The sequence below is a fragment of the Papio anubis genome, chromosome 17 (genome assembly GCF_008728515.1).
Source record: "Papio anubis isolate 15944 chromosome 17, Panubis1.0, whole genome shotgun sequence".
Lineage (NCBI taxonomy): Eukaryota > Metazoa > Chordata > Mammalia > Primates > Cercopithecidae > Papio > Papio anubis.
In genome coordinates this window covers 32,783,133-32,807,398 of record NC_044992.1, presented here as the reverse complement: position 1 = coordinate 32,807,398, position 24,266 = coordinate 32,783,133, and the positions used below count along the sequence as shown (strand labels likewise).

General features: G+C 39.8%; 1 protein-coding gene across 3 annotated transcripts in view; it reads left to right on the top strand.

Annotated features, from left to right (window-relative positions):
* VMP1 (vacuole membrane protein 1) overlaps positions 1-24,266 on the top strand; it is a 136,688-nt gene that overhangs the window by 54,701 nt on the left and 57,721 nt on the right. For all 3 annotated transcript variants that reach the window (XM_021928255.2, XM_021928256.2, XM_021928257.2), the window contains exons 6-7: positions 298-465; positions 10,170-10,301. In XM_021928255.2, the coding sequence (XP_021783947.1) occupies positions 298-465; positions 10,170-10,301 (300 nt within the window). The remainder of the gene's footprint in view (positions 1-297; positions 466-10,169; positions 10,302-24,266) is intronic.

Sequence of the window (24,266 nt, the reverse complement as noted above, 5' to 3'; positions counted from 1 at the left end):
TTATATGGCTGAATGTATTCGTCAAAGCTAATTGAAATGTAGACCTCAAATAAGTGACTTATTATGTGTAAATTTTACCTCAATAAATCTGATTTTTTTTTTTAACTCAACCAGGAAGAGATTCTGGGAGGGATTATTTTCTTCATGTTACTACCTGCATCTTGAAATTATTTAGAATTATTTTGTTCTTTGAAAGCTAAGATTTTTATTATATGGCAATTAATATACTATTAAAATAACGTGTATTGATAATTTTTTAGTAGTTCTCATCAGAAGTTTCTTGTATTTGTTTTATAGGGTCCACATATAGCCTCAGTTACATTAGCTGCTTATGAATGCAATTCAGTTAATTTTCCTGAACCACCCTATCCTGATCAGATTATTTGTCCAGATGAAGAGGGCACTGAAGGAACCATTTCTTTGTGGAGTATCATCTCAAAAGTTAGGATTGAAGCCTGCATGTGGGTAAGATATGCATTTTCATATTTGTTTAAAACTAACCTCACCATCTTGATAGTGTGTTGTACCTTTTTGAAATAGAATCTAAACATATTCCTTGTCAGTAAATGATTCAGTAAGTAACCAGCTACCTACTTCTAAGGCAAAAGAAACCTTTTAGAGCACATCCTCTTCATGAATGGCATTGGGAAGAAAGGCATGAACCCTATGTATCACAAAGCAACTGAGGCCAAGTAGACTCCAGCAGGGAAAGGGAGTACAGATGATGGAACTACAGCTGAGCCTTGAACAATGTGTGGGTTAGGGTTGCCAACCCCCTGTGCAGTAGGAAATCCACATATAACTTTTAACTCCCCAAAAACTTAACTACTAATAGCTTCCTGTTGAACAGAAGCCTTAATGATAAATAGTAGATTAACACATATTTTGTATGTGTTAATACAGTATTATATACTGTTACAAAGAAAATCATGAGGAAAAGGAAATATAGTTATTATTAATTTAGTGGGAATGGATCATCATTTCCACTCCATTTTCATGTTGAAGACACTGAGGAGGAGGTGGAGGGAAAGAAGGGGTTGGTCTTGCTGTCTTAGGGGTGGCAGAGGCAAAGGAGGTGGAGGAGGTAGATGGGGAGCCATGAGAGGCACACTGATTATAACTTGTACTGGAACAGTTCAAATCCATGTTGTTCAAGGGTCAACTGTATACTACATTATAAAATTTGTTCCAGTATTTCTATACCTGATAAACTTAGAATTTGTCTAAGAGTTATATAAAATATATATAAATATTAGATTGGTAATATATAGTTATATATCATTATTAGATTGGCAGATGTCATGTCTTTTTTAATTTAAAATTTTATTTTTATTTGGCAAATAAAAATTGTGTGTGTATATGTATGTATGCATTTATTTATTTATTTGTTTGTTTGTTTGTTTATTGAGACAGGGTCTTGCTCTGTTGCCCAGGCTGGAGTGCAGTGGTGCCATCTCAGCTCATTGCAGCTTCAACCTCCTGGGCTCAAGTGATCTTCCCCATATGTCTTAGTTTTAGATTTAAAATACTGTGTTCTGGCTGGGCCTGGTGGCCATCCCTGTAATCTCAGCACTTTGGGCGGCCAAGACAGGCAGATCACTGGAGGCCAGGAGTTCGAGATCAGCCTGGTCAACATGGTGAAACCCTGCCTCTACTAAAAATACACAAATTAGCCAGGCGTGGTGGCGCATACCTGTAATCTCACCTACTCAGGATGCTGAGGCATGAGAATTGCTTGAACCCAGGAAGCAGGGGTTGCAGTGAGCCGAGACCCGCCACCGCTCTCCAGCCTGGGCTATAGAGCGAGACTACATCTCAACAATAACAACAAGAAAATACTGTGTTCTTAGAGGACTCATTTCATTTTCTGAGTTGTTATAATGCTAACTAAAGTAAGGTCAGACATTTCTTAATATAAACCAAGCCTTATTATAGTAAAGGTATCAGGCTGTATGGTCGTATATGGCAATTTTACTTTTAGTTGTTTCAGTTGTTCTTTTTGTGGTTTGCTTAAGTTTATTTTATAAAATTCTTTGGACAGCATGTTAAGTGGCAGATGGATTCTAATCTACACAATTTTTTTTTATGCCTAAATTTTTTTTTTTTTTTTTTTTGAGATAGTCTTGCTCTGTCGCCCAGGGCTGAAGTGCAGTAACACCATCTCAGCTTACTGCAACTCCGCCTCCCAGGTTCAAGCGATTCTGCTGCCTCAGCCTCCCTAGTAGCTGGGATTACAGGCACCCACCACCACACTTGGCTGATTTTTTGTATTTTTAGTAGAAACGGGGTTTCTCCACGTTGGGCAGGCTGGTCTCGAACTCCTGACTTCAGGTGATCCGCCTGCCTTGGCCTCCCAAAGTGCTGGGATTACAGGCATGAGCCTCCTAACCCAGCCCTGTATGCCTAAATTTATTCAGGTATCCATAGGAATAATTCATTGGTTAAAGACTTCTGTTTCCATTTGAGTTTTTTTTTAAACTCATTTGGATTTGTTATGTTCCTGTAATTTTTTCTCACTAACAATTTCTTAGGAAATTAAAGATTATGGAACAGATCACTTACAAATCTTAACTCATTAAAATGAGCATGAATACCATACCCTCAGAAGAAGCAGTTTTGAAACACAGTTAAGTGTTAGCAATTATGTTTTGCTTTAAAAGAATTATGAAGGAAATACCATAATGTTGAATTTGTTGAATACGAAAGACAGGAAAAATTGTCATGTTTCCTGTTGCTCTTTTATAAACACTGGAAACAAATTTATTATACTAGTTGCATATGCTTTATAAATTTGATGACATTAGTCTTTTGATGAAAAAAATGTTAGAATAACAAGATACTTGGAACATGCTAGAAAAGGGACTTTGTATGTAAATTTGTCTTTTTTTCTTAATATTATACTTTTATTCTTTCAAAAATTATTTACATTGCTGGATTAACCTTAAGGCCAACAAATGAAAACCATGATCTCAGCTGGCCGCGATAACTGCCTCCTCCAAATTTCTATAGTATATATTGTCTGTAGTGCTTATTAGGCCTGGCTTCTACATGCTTTAAATTAATTTGGCTGGTATGGTGGCTTTCTTCTCCAAATAATATTTAGGATCCTAAAAAATATTAAATATACCTTAAATGTATTAGCATCACAGTAATCAGCATCAAGTTTTGCACATAGGGCTGAGCACGGTGGCTCACTCCTATAATCCCAGCACTATGGGCGGTCGAGGTAGGTGGATCACTTGAGGTCAGGGGTTTGAGACCAGCTTGGCCAACATGGTGAAACCCCATCTCTACTAAAAATACAAAAAATTAGCTGGGCATGGTGGCTCACACCCGTATTCTTAGCGACTTGGGAGGCTTAGGTAGGAGAATCACTTGAACCCGAGAGACAGAGATTGCAGTGAACCAAGATTGCACCTCTGCACTTCAGCCTGTGCAACAGCGCGAGACTCCATCTCAAAAAAAAAAAAAATTAATTAATTTTTTTGAAAAAGTTTTGCATGTAGTATAGGAATGTCAATAAATACTGATTAATAGGTCAAATGTTTGCTCTTCCTTCCTTCTTTGTAACTGTCTAGTTATATTAAAAATACAGCATACACTAAGTTATGTTTAAATTTGTTAATATTGTTCTCAACATTTACAAGGACAGTCTTCAACAAATGGTGCTGTGGGCTGTGTGTAGTGGCTCACGCCTGTAATCCCAGCACTTTGGGAGGCCAAGGCAGGCGGATCACCTGAGGTCAGGAGTTCAAGACCAGCCAGACCAACATGGTGAAACCCCACATCTACTGAAAATATAAAACTTAGCTGGGCATGGTGGTGGGGGCCTGTAATTGCAGCTACTTGGAAAGCTGAGGCAGAAGAATCGCTTGAACCCGGGAGGTAGAGGTTGCAATGAGCTGAGATCACACCATTGCACTCCAACCTGGGCGACAGAGCAACACTCTGTCTCAAAGAAAAAAAAAAAAAGTGGAGGGGCAGTGGGCTGGAAAAACTGAATATCCACATGCAAAAGAATGAACTTGGACCCTTACCTTACACCCTATGTAAGAATTAATTCACTGGGTGCGGTGGCTCATGCCTGTAATCCCAGCACTTTGGGAGGCCAAGGCAGGCGGAGCATGAGGTCAGGAGTTCAAGACCAGCCTGGCCAACATAGTGAAATGCTGTCTGTACTAAAAATACAAAAAAATTAGCTGGGCATGGTGGCGGGCGCCTGTAGTCCCAACTACTTGAGAGCCTCAGGCAGGTGGATCACTTGAGGTTGGGTGTTCAAAACCAGCCTGGCCAATGTGGTGAAAGTTTGTCTCTACTAAAAATACAGAAATTATCCGGGCATGGTGGCGCATGTCTGTAATCCCAGCTACTCAGGAGGCTAAGGCAGTAGAATCACTTGAACCCGGGAGGCAGAGGTTGCAGTGAGCTGAGATTGTGCCATTGTACTTCAGCCTGGGCAACACGGTGAGACTCTGTCTCCAAAACAATATAAATTAATTAATTAATTAAATAAAATAAAAACTTTTTTTTTTTTTTTTTTAAGACAGAGTTTGTCGCTCTTGTTGCCCAGGCTGGAGTGCAATGGCGCAATCTCACTCACTGCAGCCTCCGCCTCCCGGGTTCAAGTGCTTCTGCCTCAGCCTCCTGAGTAGCTGGGATTACGGGCATGCGCCACCATGCCCGGCTAATTTTTTTGTATTTTTGGTAGAGACAGGGTTTCTCGATGAAAAAGATAGATTTTTTTTAAATTCCTGCTCTCCAGATTTTTATCATTAAACTTACATTTCTTAATATAAAAGCACCATGCTGCAGATTTGCTTGTGAGTCCACTTGACAAAATGTTTTTTCCCCAGCTTACCCAACAAAACTTTTTAAAAGTACAAATTCAGAATTTTTGTCTTCCCTAAAATCTTTGAATAAAATTAGCACTCCAAGAAGATGTTGTGTTACCAGTTGGTTTGCATATTTTGTGCGTATTAAATTCTTCTCTAGTTCAAGAAGGATTGAAGGGTAATAAATTTGTATGTAGTAGATGGTTTGGAGGAGAGCTTTCTGAATTATTGGTGGACTATACATACCACTTATTTTGCAATAAGGAAGCCAGTCTTTCTCTCTCCTTAATTAAACTTAGGCTGACAGTTTTTAGTGTTCCAACAATTTATGTTTTGTTTTACATATAAACAGATGTAAACTTAGGCTGACAGTTTTTAGTGTTCCAACAATTTATGTTTTGTTTTGCATATAAACAAATGTAAAGAATTTTGTATTTGTGTCTTATACAAATATATATTTGAATTTTGTAGAGAATCATAAAATTGTTTTGTAAGGATTATGAAATGATGAGACTTCAGTATCTAATTTGAGATAAATAAATGTCTGTGTCTAGGGTATAATGTGTTTTGGGACACCTGCCTGGATGACTAAATTCCCTTGTATTTATTTGCATAATTAGAGAGTACTGACTCATGATTCCCATTGTTTCTTGCTAATGTGGGAAAACACGAGGAGAATTAAACTAAAATATAACAGCAAATATAGTCAACTACGTGTAAGACAGTATACAGCTCTTGATTTCATTTCAGTCCATTATGTCATCTGGGATCAGCTTCAAGATAATTGAGAAGAGAATGAGAAAGGGTATAGATACAACAATATAAACTATTAGTTAATATTAGCTGAAGTTGAGTGAGAGTATATTAAATTCATTTTATAATTCTCTGCACCTTTGGAAAATCTCCCACAGAAAAAAGTAGGACAGAAAGTGTAACATTTTATTCAAAACATGAACTTCTCTTAAGTTCAAATGTTAAGTCAAATGTTTAACAGTTCTGAAAGCAATCATGTGATTCAAACTCATGACAAATTTCCTTAAAGTTAAGAAGGAAGTAACTTTTCCTTGTCTCTAATTTAGTTACCCTGAGATATAGTTTATATCAGAAAAAGATAAATACTTGATCTTTATTATACCAATTTTTAAAATAATAAGTTGGTTCTCTAGCATCCTCCAAAGTTGGCCAACATTACCGATTTGTGTGTGTGTGTGTGTGTGTGTGTTTTTAGACAGTCTCACTCTGTTACCCAGGCTAGAGTGTAGTAGCTTGATCACAGCTCACAGCAGCCTGGACGTCCTGGGCCCAGGTGATCCTCCCGGGCCCAGGTGATCCTCCCACCTCAGCCTCCCAAGTAGCTGGGACCACAAGTGCATAATTTTTTGTAGAGACAGTCTCATTATGTTGCCCAGGCTGGTCTTGAACTCATGTACATAAGCAGTATGCCTACCTCAGCCTCCCAAAGTTCTGGGATTATAGGTGTGAGCCATGACGTCTGACCAACTTTTCTTGTTTAGCAATATATATGATTTGGTTTTTGCCTGTATCCATGTATATATGTCTCTCCTGCCTTCTCTCTCTGTTTTTTGACTAAATATAGGCTTAATCTTTTGGCAGTTAAGTATTCTTTTTCTCTTTTTTTGGAGATAGAGTCTTGCTTTGTCACCCATAAGCTCACTGCAACCTCTGCCTCCTGGGTTCAAGCAATTCTCATGCCTCAGACTCCCAGGTAGCTGGGACTACAGGTGTGCACCATCACGCCCAGCTAATTTTTTGTATTATAGTAGAGACAGGGTTTCGCCATGTTGCCCAGACAACTGTTCTCAAACTCCTGAGCTCAGGCAATCCACCCGCCTCGTCCTCCCAAAGTGCTGGGATTCCAGGCGTGAGGCACTGCGCCTGGACTCTTTTTCAAAATTCTTGTTTCAAGTGTGGATAATGTAGTTACACATGGAAATTGTTGGTTTCACCCATTGTGAATACAAAATGTTTGAATTTGATTTGGTCCCTTGGGAATTCTTTTTGAGGCATTTGGAGGCAGAACCATAAGACAGAGCAAACTGAAATGCTTAACATTGCTTTTTAAGAACTAGCAGAGCTTTTTCATTCACTGTGTATGGCTCAAAGTTGAGAATTTCCCTAGAGACTATGTGCCTGTTGCATTATTAATTATCCTGTGTTTAAGCCATTTAAGTCCAAACCAAGTGACTAGTTCATAAACCTTTGTTTTCCTTATCTTTAATGTCACAGCAGGTCACGGTGGCTCACGCCTGTGATCCTAGCACTTTGAGAGGCAAGGTGGGAGGATTACTTGAGCCCAGGAATTCAAGACCAGCCTGGGCAACATAGTGAGACCTCATCTCTTTAAAAAAAAAAAAACAGAAAACAGAAATCCTGGTTGGGCACACTGGCTCACACCTATAATCCCAGCACTTTGGGAAACCAAGGCGGGAGGATCACTTGAGCCCAAGAGTTCGAGACCAACCCTGGCAACATAGCAGGACCTCGTCTCTACAAAAAAGAAAATATTTTGAGACAGAGTCTTGCTCTCTTACCCGGGCTGGCACGATCTTGGCTCACTGCAACCTCCGCCTCCCAGGTTCAAGCATTCTCCTGCCTCAGCCCCAAAATTTTTTTTTAAACTAGCTGAGCAGCCGAGCACGGTGGCTCACACCTGTAATCCCAGCACTTTAGGAGGCTGAGGCTGAGGCGGGTGGATCATGATGTCAGGAGTTCAAGACCAGCCTGACCAAGATGGTAAAACCCCGTCTCTACTAAAACTACAAAATTAGCCGGGTGCAGTGGCAGGCACCTGTAATCCCAGCTACTCAGGAGGCTGAGGCAAGAGAATCGCTTGAACCCAAGTGGCAGAGGTTGGAATGAGCCAAGATAGCACCACTGCACTCCAGCCTGGGCGACAGAGTGACACTCCGTCTCTAAAAAAAGCTAGCTGAGCATGGTAGCATATCCATATAGTTCCAGCTATTCAGGGGGCTGAGGTGGGATCACTTGAGCCTGAGCCTGGGTGGTTGAGGCTGCGGTGAGCTATGATCGTGCAACTGCACTTTAGCCTGGTGACAGAGAGAGACACTATCTCTAAAGAAAAGGAAAAAGTTGGGCCGGGCGCGGTGGCTCACGCCTATAATCCCAGCACTTTGGGAGGCGGAGGCGGGCAGATCAAGAGATCAAGACCATCCTGGCTAAAATGGTGAAACCCCATCTCTGCTAAAAATACAAAAAATTAGCTGGACGAGGTGGCGGGCACCCGTAGTCCCAGCTACTCGGGAGGCTGAGGCAGGAGAATGGCGTGAGCCCGTGGGGCGGAGCCTGCAGTGAGCCAAGATCGCGCCACTGCACTCCAGCCTGGATAACTGGACAAACAGACATTATATCTCATGATAGAAATACACACACACACAAAAGGAAAAATTCCACCAAGTGAGTGGAATATGAGTCAATGTCATGAGGAAATAAACGTTTTTCCTGTAGTGAAAACTTATTTGCTGGGTGCGGTGGCTCACACCTGTAATCCCAGCACTTTCGAAGGCCAAGGTGGGTGGATCACCTAAAGTCAGGAGTTCAAGACCAGCCTGGCCAACATAGTTAAACCCCGACTCTACTAAAAATATAAGAATTAGCTGGACCTGGTGGCACACACCTGTAGTCCCAGCTACTGGGGCAGCTGAGGCAGGAGAATTGCCAAGATTGTGCCACTGCACTCAAGCCTTTGTGACAGAGTGAGAGCCATCTTAAAAAAAAAAAAAAGAAAAGAAAAGAAAAAGAAAACTTATTTATCCTGGGCTGGGCGCGGTGGCTCACGCCTGTAATCTCAGCACTTTGGGAGGCCGAGACGGGCGGATCACGAAGTCAGGAGATCGAGACCATCCTGGCCAACACAGTGAAACCCCATCTCTACTAAAAATACAAAAAAAAATTAGCCGGGCGTGGTGGCGGCTCCTGTAGTCCCAGTTACTCGGGAGGCTGAGGCAGGAGAATGGTGTGAACCCGGGAGGCGGAGCTTACAGTGAGCTGAGATCCGGCTGAGAGCCTGGGCGACAGCCAGACTCCATCTCAAAAAAAAAAAAAAGAAAACTTATTCATCCTAATGTTTAGTTTTCAAAGGGCTTCCTGACCACAATTTGTTAAAAGTTTTAACTCAACAGAAGAAACACTGTATTTAAATTAAAGCAACTTCTGAAGTTCCAGAAGATTTCCTAGAGAATTTTTATCTATACTGTTGATTTTTTTTTTTTTTTTTGAGACGGAGTCTCGCTCTGTAGCCCAGGCTGGAGTGCAGTGGCCGGATCTCAGCTCACTGCAAGCTCCACCTCACCGGTTTACACCATTCTCCTGCCTGCCTCAGCCTCCCGAGTAGCTGGAACTACAGGCGCCTGCCACCTCGTCCGGCTAGTGTTTTGTATTTTTTAATAGAGACGGGGTTTCACCGTGTTAGCCAGGGTGGTCTTGATCTCCTGACCTCGTGATCCACCCGTCTCGGCCTCCTCCCAAAGTGCTGGGATTACAGGCTTGAGCCACCGCGCCCGGCTTTTTTTTTTTTTTTTTCAAGACAGAGTCTTGCTCTGTTGCCAGGCTGGAGTGCAGTGGTGCCATCTCAGCTCACTGCAACCTCCGCCTCCCAGATTCAAGCGATTCTCCTGCCTCAGCCTCCAAAGTAGCTGGGACTACAAGTGCGCGCCACCACAGTCAGCTGATTTTTGTATTTTTAGTAGAGATGGGGTTTCACCACATTGGCCAGGATGGTCTCGATCTCTTGACCTCGGGATCTGCCACCTGGGCCTCCCAAAGTGCTGGGATTACAGACGTGAGCCACCATGACTGGCCACTGGTGAATTCTTATTACCAGATCATTTAGATATCAGAAAGGCGGGGGAGCACAAATGATAAAAATAACAGAGTCTAAGTAGAGATTCTAGAGAACTAAAATTTACTTAATGTCTACGATGCGCCAGGTGTTGTCTCAAGATTTTTTTTTTTTTTTCCATAGACAGGAATCTCACAATGTTGCCCAGACTGGCCTCAAACTCCTGGGCTCAGGTGATCTTCCTGCCTCAGCATCCTGAGTAGCTATGGCTACAGGTGCGTGCCACTGTGCCTGGCTTGTCTTAAGGGTTTTATGTGTATTATCTTGCCTAGCATCAGATAGGTCAGAATTAGAGCCAGGATTCAAACTCTTATTATTTTGGTTATGTAGCATATACTTTCCCCCAATATATTGCGTCTCAAAATGCTTCTGGTGATATAGAAGAGTATGGGTTTGATCTATTAAGTGTCACCGTTGAGAACAGAACCTCATTGTAAGTATTTTGGTTTTTCACCTAGGGTATCGGTACAGCAATTGGAGAGCTGCCTCCATATTTCATGGCCAGAGCAGCTCGCCTCTCAGGTGCTGAACCAGATGATGAAGAGTATCAGGAATTTGAAGAGATGCTGGAACATGCAGAGTCTGCACAAGTAAGAACAGTGGGGATAGAAAATAGAACACTTTACTTATTCCTAAAGAGGCTATTAAGGTAAAACTGTTAGTAGTTACTCTGAAGAACAAAACTGCTAAAGTAAAAAAAAAAAAGAAAGAAAGAAAAGTACTACTTGATATAGAATATTTAGAAAGGTCAAAATATAAAAGATAATCTTGATCTTAGAATAGAAAATTACAGAAAAATGCAATAAGACAACTCTTAATACACTAAAACACCTTGTCAGAAACCAGGGTAAATTAATGTTGCCAGTGATGTTAAGGAGCTGAAACTTGCTTTCTCCATTGTTTGTTTAGAGATATTACCAAGCAGACTGCTGCTTTGAGTCCAAAATAATAGAACTTCTGAATTAATTGTTAAACATAACATCAAAGGCCAGATGTGGTAGCTCACTCCTGTAATCCCAGCACGTTGAGGACCCAAGGCAGGAGGATTGCATAAGCCCAGGAGTTTAAGGCTGCAAGTGAGCTATGATCATCCCACTGTACTCTGGCCTAAGCCACAGACCCTGTCTCTAAAAAAAAAAAAAAGAAAGAAAGAAATCTTACTATATGGCTATATCTATAGTGGCCCTTTCCTCCCTTGAAAGCAGCTTCATTCTGTATTCCACAGAGTGTGCAGAGCTGCTGAAATGTTTGCTAAGGGAGTATATGAATTATATCAAATTCTTAAGTAGTTACTAAAACTTTAAACTAGTAAGCAGTATGTAGTAGTATATATGACAATAGTAATAGTAGAACTTTTTCTTTCTTTGCTTCTTTCTTCCTTTTTTTTTGTTTTGTTTTGTTTTGTTTTGTTTGATTCAGGGTCTCACTCTGTCACCCAGGCTGGAGTGCAGTGATGTAATCATAGCTTACTGCAGCTTCAAACTCTTAGGCTCCAACCGGGTGTGGTAGCTCATGCCTGTAATCCCAGCATTTTGGGAGGCCAAGGTGGGCAGATCACTTGAGCCTAGGAGTTTGAGATCAGCCTGGGCAACAGCGAGACCTTGTCTCTACAAAAAATTTTTTTCTTTCTTTTTTTTTTTTTCTTTTTTTTGAGACGGAGTCTCACTCTGTTGCCCAGGCTGGTGTGCAGTGGCAGTCCCGAGTGGCTGGGACTATAGGCGCCTGCCACCATGCTCAGCTAATATTTTGTATTTTGTTTAGTAGAGACGGGGTTTCACCATGTTAGCCAGATGGTCTTGATCTCCTGACCTTGTGATCCACCCGCCTCAGCCTCCCAAAGTGCTGGGATTACAGGCATGAGCCACCACGCCTGGCCTGCAAAAAAATTTTTAAGCCGGGCACGGTGGCTCACGCCTGTAATCCCAGCACTTTGGGAGGCCGAGGCGGGCGGATCATGAGGTCAGGAGATCAAGAGCATCCTGGCTAACACAGTGAAACCCCGTCTCTACTAAAAATACAAAAAATTAGCCGGGCATGGTGGCAGGTGCCTGTAGTCCCAGCTACTCGGGAGGCTGAGGCAGGAGAATGGCGTGAACCCGGGAGGCAGAGCTTGCAGTGAGCCAAGATCGTGCCACTGCACTCCAGCCTGGACAACAGAGCCAGACTCCCTCCAAAAAATAAAAATAAAAAAATAAAAATAATTTTTAAAAAGCTTAGCTGGGCCTAGTGGCGCATGCTTGTAGTCCTAGCTACTTGGGAGGCTGAGTTGGGAGGATCACTTGAGACTGGGAGGCAAAGATTGCAGTGAGCCCTGATTGTGCCACTGCACTCCAGCCTCAGCAACAGAATGGGACTGTCTCAAAAAACACAAAGTTATTCACCAGCCTCAATCTCTCAAGTAGCTGGGACTACAGTTATGTACCACTATGGCCAGCTAATTTTTATTTTTTGTAGAGACAGGGTCCCACAATGTTGCCCAGGCTGGCCTCATCTAAACTCCTAGGCTCAAGTGATCCTCCCACCTTGGCCTCCCAAAATGCTGGGGTTACAGGCGTGAGCCACCACGCCTGACCTGAACTTTCTTTGTGAATAATACTTAACAGTTCAAACTATTCAGCAGTTCAGTCTTTCCTTTGCCTCAGTCAGATTAATGAATGCCCTGGAGTATTCTAGACAGTGTCCTCAAGATGAGCAAGGTAAACTTTCAAAACAGAAAAATACTAAATGCTAGGCCTAGGCAAGCAATAACATAATTGGTTGAGGCTTTTTTGACCTAATCACAATCTGTGTATCAGCCTCTATCTCAATTATCTCAACAGAGTGTTTCGTTTTCAGGAAAATTCCCAAGAACATTGTTGAAAGATTGAATCTCCATCTTCAAGTCAGTTAGGCTTTTAAAAAATGCATTATTACCCAGAACTTTGGGAGGCTGAGGCAGGAGGATTGCTTGAGGCCAGAAATTCAAGACCAGCCTGGGCAACATGGCAAGATCTCATCTCTACAAAAAATGAAAAATTAGCTGCGTAGGATGGTGCATTTCTGTAGTCCCTGCTACTTGGGAGGCTAAAGCAGGAGCATTGCATGAGCCCAGGAGGTCGAGGCCGCAGTGAGCTACATTTGCACTACTGTACTCTGGGCAACAGAGCAAGACCCCACTGAAAAAAAAAAAAAACAAGAAGCATGATGAAATAGAATTCAACCAAATATGGTTATAGTTTTTAATTAAATACAAAACTTTCAAATGTGAATTTAGAATAGCCAGATATAAAACAAATGAAATAAAGAGCCATGAACATCTGCTCTTTGTGAAAAGAGCAAGTTGCCCTGGTATCTGCTTTGCCTTATCTGCCAACCAAATACTATGCCTGTCATGACATCATAATGTTTATATTAATGCTAATAATTATTACAAATATAAACTTTTTAAATTATTATTAGCATTTTAAAAATCCAATATCTAATATGACCCTTGTGTTAACTCTGAGGGAGTTTGGAAAGGTACCATTCTTCTAATTTTATAGAAAACTGTAGATCTAGTTGTTACTTCCCAAATTTCACATACTTATAGGTAGAACAAAAACTCAGAATGCCAGCATTACTGGTATATTCCGATTACTGAAGCCAGTCTGTCCACAGAAGTAGATGGGTGAGACTTGTGACAACTGATAGTTCTTTGAGTTATGGCACTAACTAATGTATATCATTTAACATCTCTAAAATTCTTTTTTTATCTATATGAAATCAGCAGGTTGAAGTGGAATAAGTATAAGGTGGCTTACAGCTACACATTTTTATGCTATGACTTGGATTCCAAATGGGTATGAGAGTTATTCTCTCATAAGTAAACTAAGGTACTATGATTATTTCCCCTTTTTTAAAAAAAAAGCTTTTTTTTCTTGGAATTAACATTTTCAAATTTGCATAATCTCTTTAAATCTCTGGCTTGCCTTCTCTCCCCTCCAACAGCTCTGTAAAAACACCTCATGATAACACAAATAAAATTATATCAACTCCATTTTTTTTTTCATGAAGTGATATCTCTAGAGCCCTCCCTGCTCCCACTTCATTCTGGAATTTCTGTTCAGTTGGCCTTCCGCACAGTTGCTTCTGTCTTGGTTCAGATTTCTTGTCTTCCTCCTTCTTAATTTACACCCTCATTTTGCTTGAACATATTCTGCTGTAACTTCCTGTGAAAGGGGGAGTAAATGGAAAAATGTGATACCTTACATTCTAAACTAACATGTTCTTCATTCACAGTTAATTAACTGAATATAGGATTGTGGGTTGAAAATCACTTTCTATACTTAGAATTTGGAAGGCATTGTTCAATTGTCTTCAAGTTTCTGTAATTGGTATCCAGAGGACTGATGCCCTTCTGAGTCCTCTTTATAAGCAGTCTACTTTTGTTTTGTTTGTTTGTTTTTCTCTCCAGAAGCTTTTAGGTTCATTATCTGAGGTATAGTCTTTTTAAAATGTATTCTGGGTTTGGCACGGTGGCTCACACCTGTAATCCCAGCACTTTGGGAGGCCGAGGTGGGTGGATCACTTATGGTCAGGAGTTCAAGACCAGCCTGGCCGACATGGTGAAACCCTCTCTCTACTAAAAATAAAAACAAATTAGCTGGGTGTGGTAGCATGCGCCTGTAGTCCCAGCTACTTGGGAGGCTGAGACAGGAGAATTGCTTGAACCCTGGAGGCGGAGGTTGTGGTGAGCCAAGATCATGCCACTGCACTCCAGCCTGCACGACACAGCAAGACTCCATCTCAAAACAAAACAAAAAACAAATAAAATGTCCTCTGATAGGTGCTCAGAAAACTTGTTCCTTAGTTTTGGGAAATATTCTTGTATTTTTTTTTTTTTTTTTTTGAGACGGAGTCTTGCTCTGTAGCCCGGGCTGGAGTGCAGTGGCCGGATCTCAGCTCACTGCAAGCTCCGCCTCCCGGGTATGCGCCATTCTCCTGCCTCAGCCTCCCAAGTAGCTGGGACTACAGGCGCCCGCCACCGCGCCCGGCTAGTTTTTTGTAGTTTTAGTAGAGACAGGGTTTCACCGTGTTAGCCAGGATGGTCTCGATCTCCTGACCTCGTGATCCGCCTGTCTCGGCCTCCCAAAGTGCTGGGATTACAGGCTTGAGCCACGGCGCCCGGCCTCTTGTATTTTTTATGTGAGAGTTTTCCCTCTTTAGTCTCTATTCTTGCTTCCTGGAATTCTAGTTGCTTCAATGTTAGGCCTTCTATGCCCATCCTTTTAATTTTTTAAACCTTTTTGCTTCTAATATTTATCTCATTTTACTACCTATGAGATTTCCCAAGTTTATCTTCTAAGTCTTATATCAAAATGTTTTTCTGCTGTTACATATTTATTTTCAAAAAGCAGTTTGTATGTATTTTTCAGGCATCATCTTTTCTTTGTTCAATTTGGAGTTTGAGGCTTTCCTCAAAGCCTGATAATCCTTATTTGTCTGTTTATATGAGAATAAGACACTTAAAAGCTAAGTGGAAGCTGTGTGTGTAGAGGCCAGGTGTAGGATGGTGAGGCTTCCCTATTGTACAGTCAAGTGGCATCCAGGCTTAATATTTACTGAGAACCTCCATGTATCAGTGTCTATTGATCTTTTCTTGGCGATAGTTCAGTTTCTCCATGATGGATCCTTCAATTTCTTGCCTAGGCAATACAGACAGTCCCTGACTTACAATGGTTCGACTTATGATTGTTCACCTTTACAATGGTATGAAAGTGATATACATTCAGTACAAACCATAGGTCAAATTTTGGATTTTGATCTTTTCCCGAGCTAGCGATATGTGGTACCATACTCTCACTCAATGCCAGGTAGAGCAGTGAGCCACAGCTCCCAGTCAGCCAGGTGATCATGAGGGTAAACGTCCATACTCTGCAGTATACTGTAATTTTGCCCAACTATAGGCTAATGTAAGTCTTCTGAGGATGTCTAAGGGAGGCTAGGCTAAGCTATGATATTTGGTAGGTTAGACATATTCAATGCATTTTTGATTTATGATGTATTCAACTACAAAGGGGTTGAGACACGTCACCCATTGTAAGTCAAAGAACATCTGTATCAGCCTTGCTGCTGACATGCTAAAGCTTGACTGGGGAAGAGTGATTAGAGATCTCCATTTAGTATGTGGACTGTTGCTTAACTCACTTTCTGTTCCGTCTGTGAATACCTACACAAACACAAGCACAAGTATGTCCAGAGCCCAGAACATTCACTTTTGTCTAGAGACTATGTCTCCTACTGATATGAGAGAGAGAGTTGCCTGGCTGTGCTGAGTAGGGATGGGACCTGGGAGTCTTTTGCATTCTCCTTGTTTTCAGCCCTATGCCAGCCTCTTCTGGCAGTTCTGCTGAAGAGCTCTTTTGGAGTTTTGTGGGGCAAAGTATTTTGCTTCTCTTCCATATCCCTCCCCTGTACGCTCTCAGGTATAATCTTTTCTTCTATTTCTCCTGTCCTCATTTATTAATGCTAACTTCATCAAATATTGAGTTCTCGTTTCTGTTTTCTATGTTTTGGGGTTGTTTTTAGAACAAAGAGTATTCCAGTTGTCTATTACTGAGCAACAAATCACCTCAATATTTAGTGGTTTAAACTAGGAAAAGTCATTCGTATTGCTCACGGAGTGCAGTGAGTGCCTTGTCTCTGTGTGATATCTCTCAGGAATCCCATCCATAGCACACCCTACGTTGGCTAGAATATCAGACTAGAAGACTTATTTCATTCTTTGCAGGGTTTTGATTTTAGAATTTTAAATAATGAATTTCATAAGCTTATTGCCATCTAAAAGCTCAATTCCAAAAACTAAGATATTCTAGAATTTGATGAAGAATTCTTTATTTTATCCATATAATTTGAGCTCTTGAAGACTTTGACCATTTCTTTTCTCAGTCTTTATCTATCTACTGTTGGGGTAATAATCTTTTTCTTACATCTCTTCTGTCCCTGATTAGTTACTTTTTGAGGGGATCTTCTCTAATTCCACTTTTTCTTTGAGTCATGGAAACCAGACTGCACACAATACTTCTGTTGGTTATGGGGTTTGGCTATTTTCATCCTGCAAAGCCAATAATTAAAATCACTATTTTAAGATAAACTGTACATTTCTCAGTCCCTAATTTCATATTTGCTTGTCTATACTGAAAAATCCAGTGAGCAAAATGTACACACATACTGTTTCATGTTCTTTGTTAGAAATTATATACTGTTGCCTGGTGCAATGGCTCACACCTGTAATTCCAGCACTTTGGGAGACCAAGGTGGGCGGATCACTTGAGGTCAGGAGTTCGAGACCAGCCTGGCCAATGTGGTGAAACCCCATCTTTACCAAAAATACAGAAAATTAGCTGGGCATGGTAGTAGTACTGTGCTTACCATACTATAATGTAGCAATATTTTCTGGTGCCATCTCGGCTGACTGCAACCTCCGCCTCTTGGGTTCAAGCAACTCTCTTGCCTCAGCCTCCCAAGTAGATGGGATTACAGGCGTCCACCACCACGCCTGGCTAATTTTTTGTATTTTCAGTAGAGATGGTATTTCACCATGTTGGCCAGGCTGGTCTCGAACTACTGACCTCAGGTGATCCACCGGCCTGGGCCTCCCAGAGTACTGGGATTACAGGCGTGAGCCCCTGTGCCCAGCCTGATTTTTCTTTTCTTTATTCCTTTTCATGATTTTTTCACCAGTTTCCATCAATTTTGTGGCTTATTACAGATTTCAGTGGATGTGGATATAATTTTCCTTACATACTTTTTCCCAGTTTCAGATAAGTTATATAAGATTTTTAATTTTTATTTATTTGTTTATAGTTGTTTTTCAGTTGAAGGGGTGAGGGAGAATAGGTGGAAAGAGACTGTTCCAGTTTTCCGTGTTATAAATTATCTGAGAGGGTACTAATGTTTTAACTGTTGTTCAAAGGAGAGTTTCTTGCTATGGCTTGGCAAAGAAGATTTTCAATGCTTTCAATCATGAATTTGTCTTAGTCCCTTTGCTTATATTACGTTTTACAGATCTGCGTATGTCTTAATTATACAAGTGCTTTTAGTAATAAGATTCTTACATTCCAGAAGTATTGTAAAGTAAAAAGTGAAAGCTCACATACCTTCTCCCCAGCATAGTAGGGTAATAATCACTGTATTCCAGACTGCTTTCTTTGCATACATAACTTTTTATAAAAATTAGAATCATACCATAAATTTTAGTCACAAGTTCCTTTTTCACAGTATCATAGACATGTGATACCGATGTTATTATAAAATTATTTTTTATTACAAAGTGATACATCTCATTGTAGAAAATTGGTGAGTGCCCTTTAGTCTTTTCTCTATAAATTTTTATATACCTAAGAGTGAAATCATATTGTTTGTTGTTTTGTGACTTGATTTGAATCTAAAAATGTGAACATTTTTCCACTCCATCAAATATTTTTACATCTTTGCTATAACAAGTTTTTTTCTTATTACAAAGTATGTTTATTATAATGAAATGCTGAAAATACAAATAAAAAAGAAGAAATAGAATGTTCATCTAACTGGTGCATGTATCTATTTTTTATAACGTATTTTTCATTTTCTTACTGGTTTACATATTTAAGAAGATGCTCTTTGTCATATGCTACCAGTATTTTTCCTTATTCCCAGTAGTATTTCCATGTCATTTACTGGGTATGTTTTGTTATATTTTACTTTTTTTGAGACAGAATCTCCCTGTGTTGCTATGCTAAAGTGCAGTGGCGTGATCTTGGCTCACTGCAACCTCCGCCTCCCAGGTTCAAGTGATTCTCCTGCCTCAGCCTCCCAAGTAGCTGGGATTATAGGCACATGCCACCACGCCCAGCTAATTTTTGTATTTTTAGTAGAGACGGGTTTCACCATGTTGGCCAGGCTGGTCTCGAGGTCCCAACCTCAAGTGATCTGCCAGCCTCGGCCCCCCAAGTTTTGGGATTACAGGCGTGAGCCACCGCGCCTGGCTTGTATTTTCTTTTAATACTTTTATGGTTTTATTCTTTTATGTTTAAGTCTTTAATCTATGAAAATATTTTTACATATGATATGATGTAGGAATCTTTTTTCTTTCTTAGGTAATTAACTAACTGTATATTGTTCCAACACTGTTTTCCAAGTGATTTTAATATCTTAGTTTAAAAGATACTGGGTTCTTATTTGCTAAGCTATAACTTTACCGACATCTTTCTAATCACAGCTTATTGGTTATCATTTACAAATTCTTATAGTAATCAATTTAGCAAAGATCCAAAGTTTATCTGACTTTGTTGCTGGGATCTGGTTATAGATAACGTGTATTTGGTAAAACCTCCAATTTGATAGAAGCAATAAAATATGGAAAAGTTGGGTCAACTGTAGCTAAAACAGCAAATTAAGTAAAATCAGTAACTATGAGTGGAAATTTAAATTTTAAGATTGCATGAGAATGAGTTAGAAAATATGGTTTTTTATTCTTGAAGGGAAAACCCTTTAGTAGAATAAGTTTATCAGCCAAAAAAGTAAAACAAACAAACAAACAAAAAAAAACACTTGGCTCTCATTGCTTTGCCATGTGCTCTCCAACTAGGTTAAATGGTGTATGTGATTTTACTAAGAAATTGTTGTGGCCGGGCGCGGTGGCTCATGCCTGTACTCCCAACACTCTGGGAGGCTCACGTGGGTGGATCACCAGGTCGGGAGATCGAGACCATCCTGGCTAACACGGTGAAACCCTGTCTCTACTAAAAAATACAAAAAATTAGCCAGGCGTGGTGGCGGGCGCCTGTAGTCCCAGCTACTCTGGAGGCTGAGGCAGGAGAATGGCATGAACTTGGGAGGCGGAGCTCGCAGTGAGCCGAGATTGCCCCACTGCACTCCAGCCTGGGCAACAGAGTGAGACTCCGTCTCAAAAAAAAAAAAAAAGAAAAAAATTGTTGTTATGAAACAATTTTATTTGCTTAAATTCCAGTGTTGACTAATGGTTGGATGTCATACTATAGATGTTTTACGGGGAAAAAAAGATGATTAAAGCATTTATTTGTATTCTGATTTATTATGATACCTGCTGTATTTTTCTGAGTACAATGTTGAGATTAGGCAGTATTTTTCCACTAAGCTGACTTCCTTTTGCTCTTGGCTTTCTATCATGTTTCCACTAGATGTCTGTGAGAGGCAGACATGAATGAATGTAGCTTCCTCTGACCTTGAGCAATTTTAGCGTCATTTATAAAAGTTAGGTCTAGATAGCTGTTTATGTGCTTTGTTGACCATTTTATGCAAGGTTTAATTATTATCTTTATGATCTTCTTTTCCTTCTTGGTTCCTGTGTTCTGTTAATGTTAATCACCATCCTAACAATCGCTTTGGGTCAAAATCTGAGTCATCTGACTCCCGCCTTTCCTCCCATCCCCAGTAATTAATTCTTTAAGGCCTGTTGATTCTATCTCCATAGTATCTTATATGCCCTCTCTTCTCCCTTCCCACTACTGGTTCAGGCCTTTATTATCAACCCTTACCTAAGTATTGCCAGCGGCTTCCTAGTAGGTCTACTCTTTACTAGTTTTTTTCTCCCAATGTTTTCCCACACAAAGTAACCAAAATAATTTTCTGAAAAATATCTCTACTTGTGGAACGTTGCTGCTCAAAAATCTGTGATGGCTCCCACTGTGTATAGAGTGAAATCTAAACTATTTAACCCAATTTTCTTCATTACTTGGCCCCAACCTACAACTATTTCTGATTTCCCTTTAACAGTTTTTTATCCTCTGCATTGATGGTTTTCAAGTTGAACTTTAAAAAGCTGCTAGAATACCCATTCAACATCAAAAATTGTGTGTGTCTGTGTGTATGTGTGTGTGTGTGTGTGTGTGTCTGTGTGTGTGATTAGAGGGAGGGAGGGAGAGAAGGAGGGAGGGAGGAAGAGGGAGAGAGATTTCTTTTATTTAAAGAACTCTGAAGTTTTTAAGTTTAAAAATTACTGACCTGATCATTTGCAATAATTTAACTTTTTCCTCCACCACTATGCGGTATTGTTCTTTTTCATAACTTTACTTAGTATGTCATTTCTTCCCATCTGCATGTCTACTTTTTAATTTTCTTACCTTTTGATTTATGTGCTGCTGGCTTCTTTGTGAACTATTTTATGATTCCCTTCCTACCCCTACCTCACCCCCTTCACTCCTCTCAAATTGTCTCTGAATTCCTATCTCAGCCCAGCTATGTCTTTCTTGTGTCACTTATCACATTCTACCTTCTTTTAAAACTATTTATAGACTTTTCTTATCTCTCTAGGAGTCTATAAACTCCTTCAGAAGGGGGCTTAAAAATGTGTGTAGTTTCAACAGTGCCTGCCTACTCTTGCACATACTACTCATGCAGTGGATACTTTGAATAGATGATGAAATAACAGTAAAAAAAAGTGTAGCATTACATGAAACATGTCCGTTAATATTCAGTCTTATTTTGCTGCAAAATGTAAAATGTAATTGAACACCAGTAATTTTACAAAGAAAGGAAGATTTAACTGTTTTGCATCTTTGAGTTTAATAGTCATCTGAGAGCAATTGTCATCTGAAGATAATGTAAAAGACACCAAGTTAAATGACTTGCAAATTTTTTTAATTTAAAAAATTTTTTTAGACTTGGAAATTTTAATTCACATTGAGTAAAACAACTTTTGTAAAATTATATATTTTATACTTTAGAAATAAATGAAGATTCTTGTGATTTGTTTATTCTCTAAGCTATATAACCAAAAGGGAAAATTAAAGATACTTTAGGAATTAAAGAATTTGAAAAATAAAAGAACTTATTTGCATGATGTATCCTGAAAAATTAGGGCAGCCAGTATTACTGAAATAATGGAGGAGTCTGGGAGTGGTTGTGGTATTTTTGTATTTAAAGCTTACACAATAGAGGAGAAATGTTGTTGTACATATTTACTTACAAGAATATGTTTTGAATAAGTTTACTTTCCTAAATGCCGTCTGTTTTAATGACCTGCTACTTGGATTCTTTCTCACAGTGTTAGGTTGCTGACTATGTGAAATTTCCTGCTGCTTCTTATTGCTATCAGAATAGGAAATTTAAAATTAAATCAGAAATATAAAAGTCTTAAAACTTCACGTTTTCAAAGAATATCGTGAAAACATATTCAGGCTCATACCTGTAATCCCAGCACTTTGGGAGGCCAAGGCAGGTGAATCATTTGAGGTCAGGGGTTCAAGACCAGCCTGGCCAACATGGTGAAACCTTGTATCTACTAAAAATACAAAAATTAGCTGGGCATGATGGCAGGCACATGTAATCCCAGCTACTTGGGAGGCTGACGCATGAGAATTGCTTGAACCTGAGAGGCAGAGGTTCCAGTGAGCCGAGATCACACCACTGCACTCCACCCTAGGTGACAGAGTGAGATTCCATCTCAAAAAAAAAAAAAAGAAAAAAGAAAAGAATATGAGTTTTTTTTCCCTCTATTTTCCTATCAATTAGCTTGTCTTTCTGTTGAGTATCGTTCATGAGTCTGCAGACCATTTTAGGCTGAATATTTCCCCAAAGGCTATTTTGTAGTTTCGGAATTTAATCTTATTTTAAGGGAACATTTTTAGGTTCTATTTAGGACTATAGTAATTCAAGTAATTAATACTCAATAATTGCTACCTACTCTGTATATTGAAGCTAAATCCCCAAATTGAGTTTTAATACTAGCATCTTTTACCTTACTAATTTGTATTAAATTTAAGGCTGAAAAAAGTCTTATTTTTTAGCTTAATAGGATCTTTGTCCTTTTCAGAAGTTTCTAGCTATTTACATTATTTTACTAGTGAAAATATAAAACCAAAAAACAGTTTATCCATTGTAATGGTAGTTATGACCAATGCCTTTTTTTTTAATGTAGTAAAATAAAATAGACATTTATCTAGTGAACATCCCTTTCCAAAGTATAGGGTCAAAGTGAAGGATTCTTTTGATAATGATAGAATATGTGTTTGATCATTTGAGTTTAAAGACTATGGGAAAGGAATTGATAAGATTATTTACATACTCACGAAAAAGTGCTTTGGCATTCCACTAATGCTATTCTCTTAAGCACATTTTCCTATGAAGTGTGTGCAGTTGCAGTTGCCTACACTGTGTCAATGCCTGCCGGTTTTTCCTGCTATGAAGTTTTTCCTTTACATATACAGATTCATGAAAGAGTTTATGGTGTAGATGGTCTGAAACTAAACAGGACACATTTTCATACACTTTAGTACCATTTGAACACTCCGGGTGTCAGTTGTTGCTGGGACCTGTTTTTGACTCTGATGAACCTTTACTGGTTGTGGTTTGTCTGGCCATCACATGACTTCTCTGAAAATTCCCCCTCCCCTTCATTTCCAGTAAACTGTTTGAGCAGGAGTGAGTCACAGTGAAACCAGCTTCCCTGTAACCACAGGGCTTGTTAAAGAATTTGTCAACGTGGACTCTAGAGGGTTTGCATTAAGCTTTGCAGTAACTGTTATGGTTTGTGTTCTGTCAGGAGTTCCACAGAAAAGCTTCCTGCTCGCAGGATCTCTTGCTTGTTTGCAAAGAGTTAAACTGATAAACTTTACCGTAGTGAATATGAGAGACACATGTTAAACACACTTCTTTATCATTAAAGGCATTGTCAAAACTACCAAGAATTAGTGTAGTTTCTCTTTTCATAATCAACCAACCACACCCCAATAATGTTTAGTTTTTGAAAAGGCGGGCCTGGTAGATAGTCTTTCATAGTTGGCTCATGATTTTATCACAAAGTACCATCAAAATTAAGCAATTTTAAGTGGTCTTGATCGATTCTGTTACAGGATATTTTGACTATTCGCGCAGTTAGGTGTGGGTACCAAAGGTAACTTACTTGCATTTTATTCATCAAGAAAAGGTAGCACTTAGAGTAATTCTGGAGTTGTAATGTCTAAGCACACTTAGCATGATTTATAGTGGAATTCTTCATGCCCCTTTTACTTGCTTTCTCTAGAAGCATTTACTTTATTTTGAACTCTTGCTACCTCAATCACAGACTTTAATCTTTCTCCCTTTTAATTTCTTCTATTTCTTTAACTCATTCACATATTATCAACAAGGAAAGACAGTTGCAATGTGATGCAAGCTGTTAATTGAATGGTCAATGGGAAACTTGTCTTCTCACCATACATTCCCAAGTTCATTTCTTTTTACATGCACATTACTGTATTTAGCCTTGTCACCTTTAGCTAGACTTACTTATTTAAAAAATAAATTTAGGCCAGGCACAATGGCTCACGCCTGTAATCCCAGCACTTTGGGAGGTCAAGGCGAGTGGATCACCTGAGGTCAGGAGTTTGAGACCAGCTTGGCCAACATGGTGAAACCCCATCTCTACTAAAAATACAAAAATTAGTCAGGCGTGGTGGCAGGCGCCTGTAATACTAGCTACTCAGGAGGCCGAGGCATGAGAATCGCTTGAACCAGGGAGGCAGGGGATGCAGTGAGCTGAGATCGCGCCACTACACTGCAGCCTGGGTGACAAAGTGAACTTTGTCTCAAAAAAAATA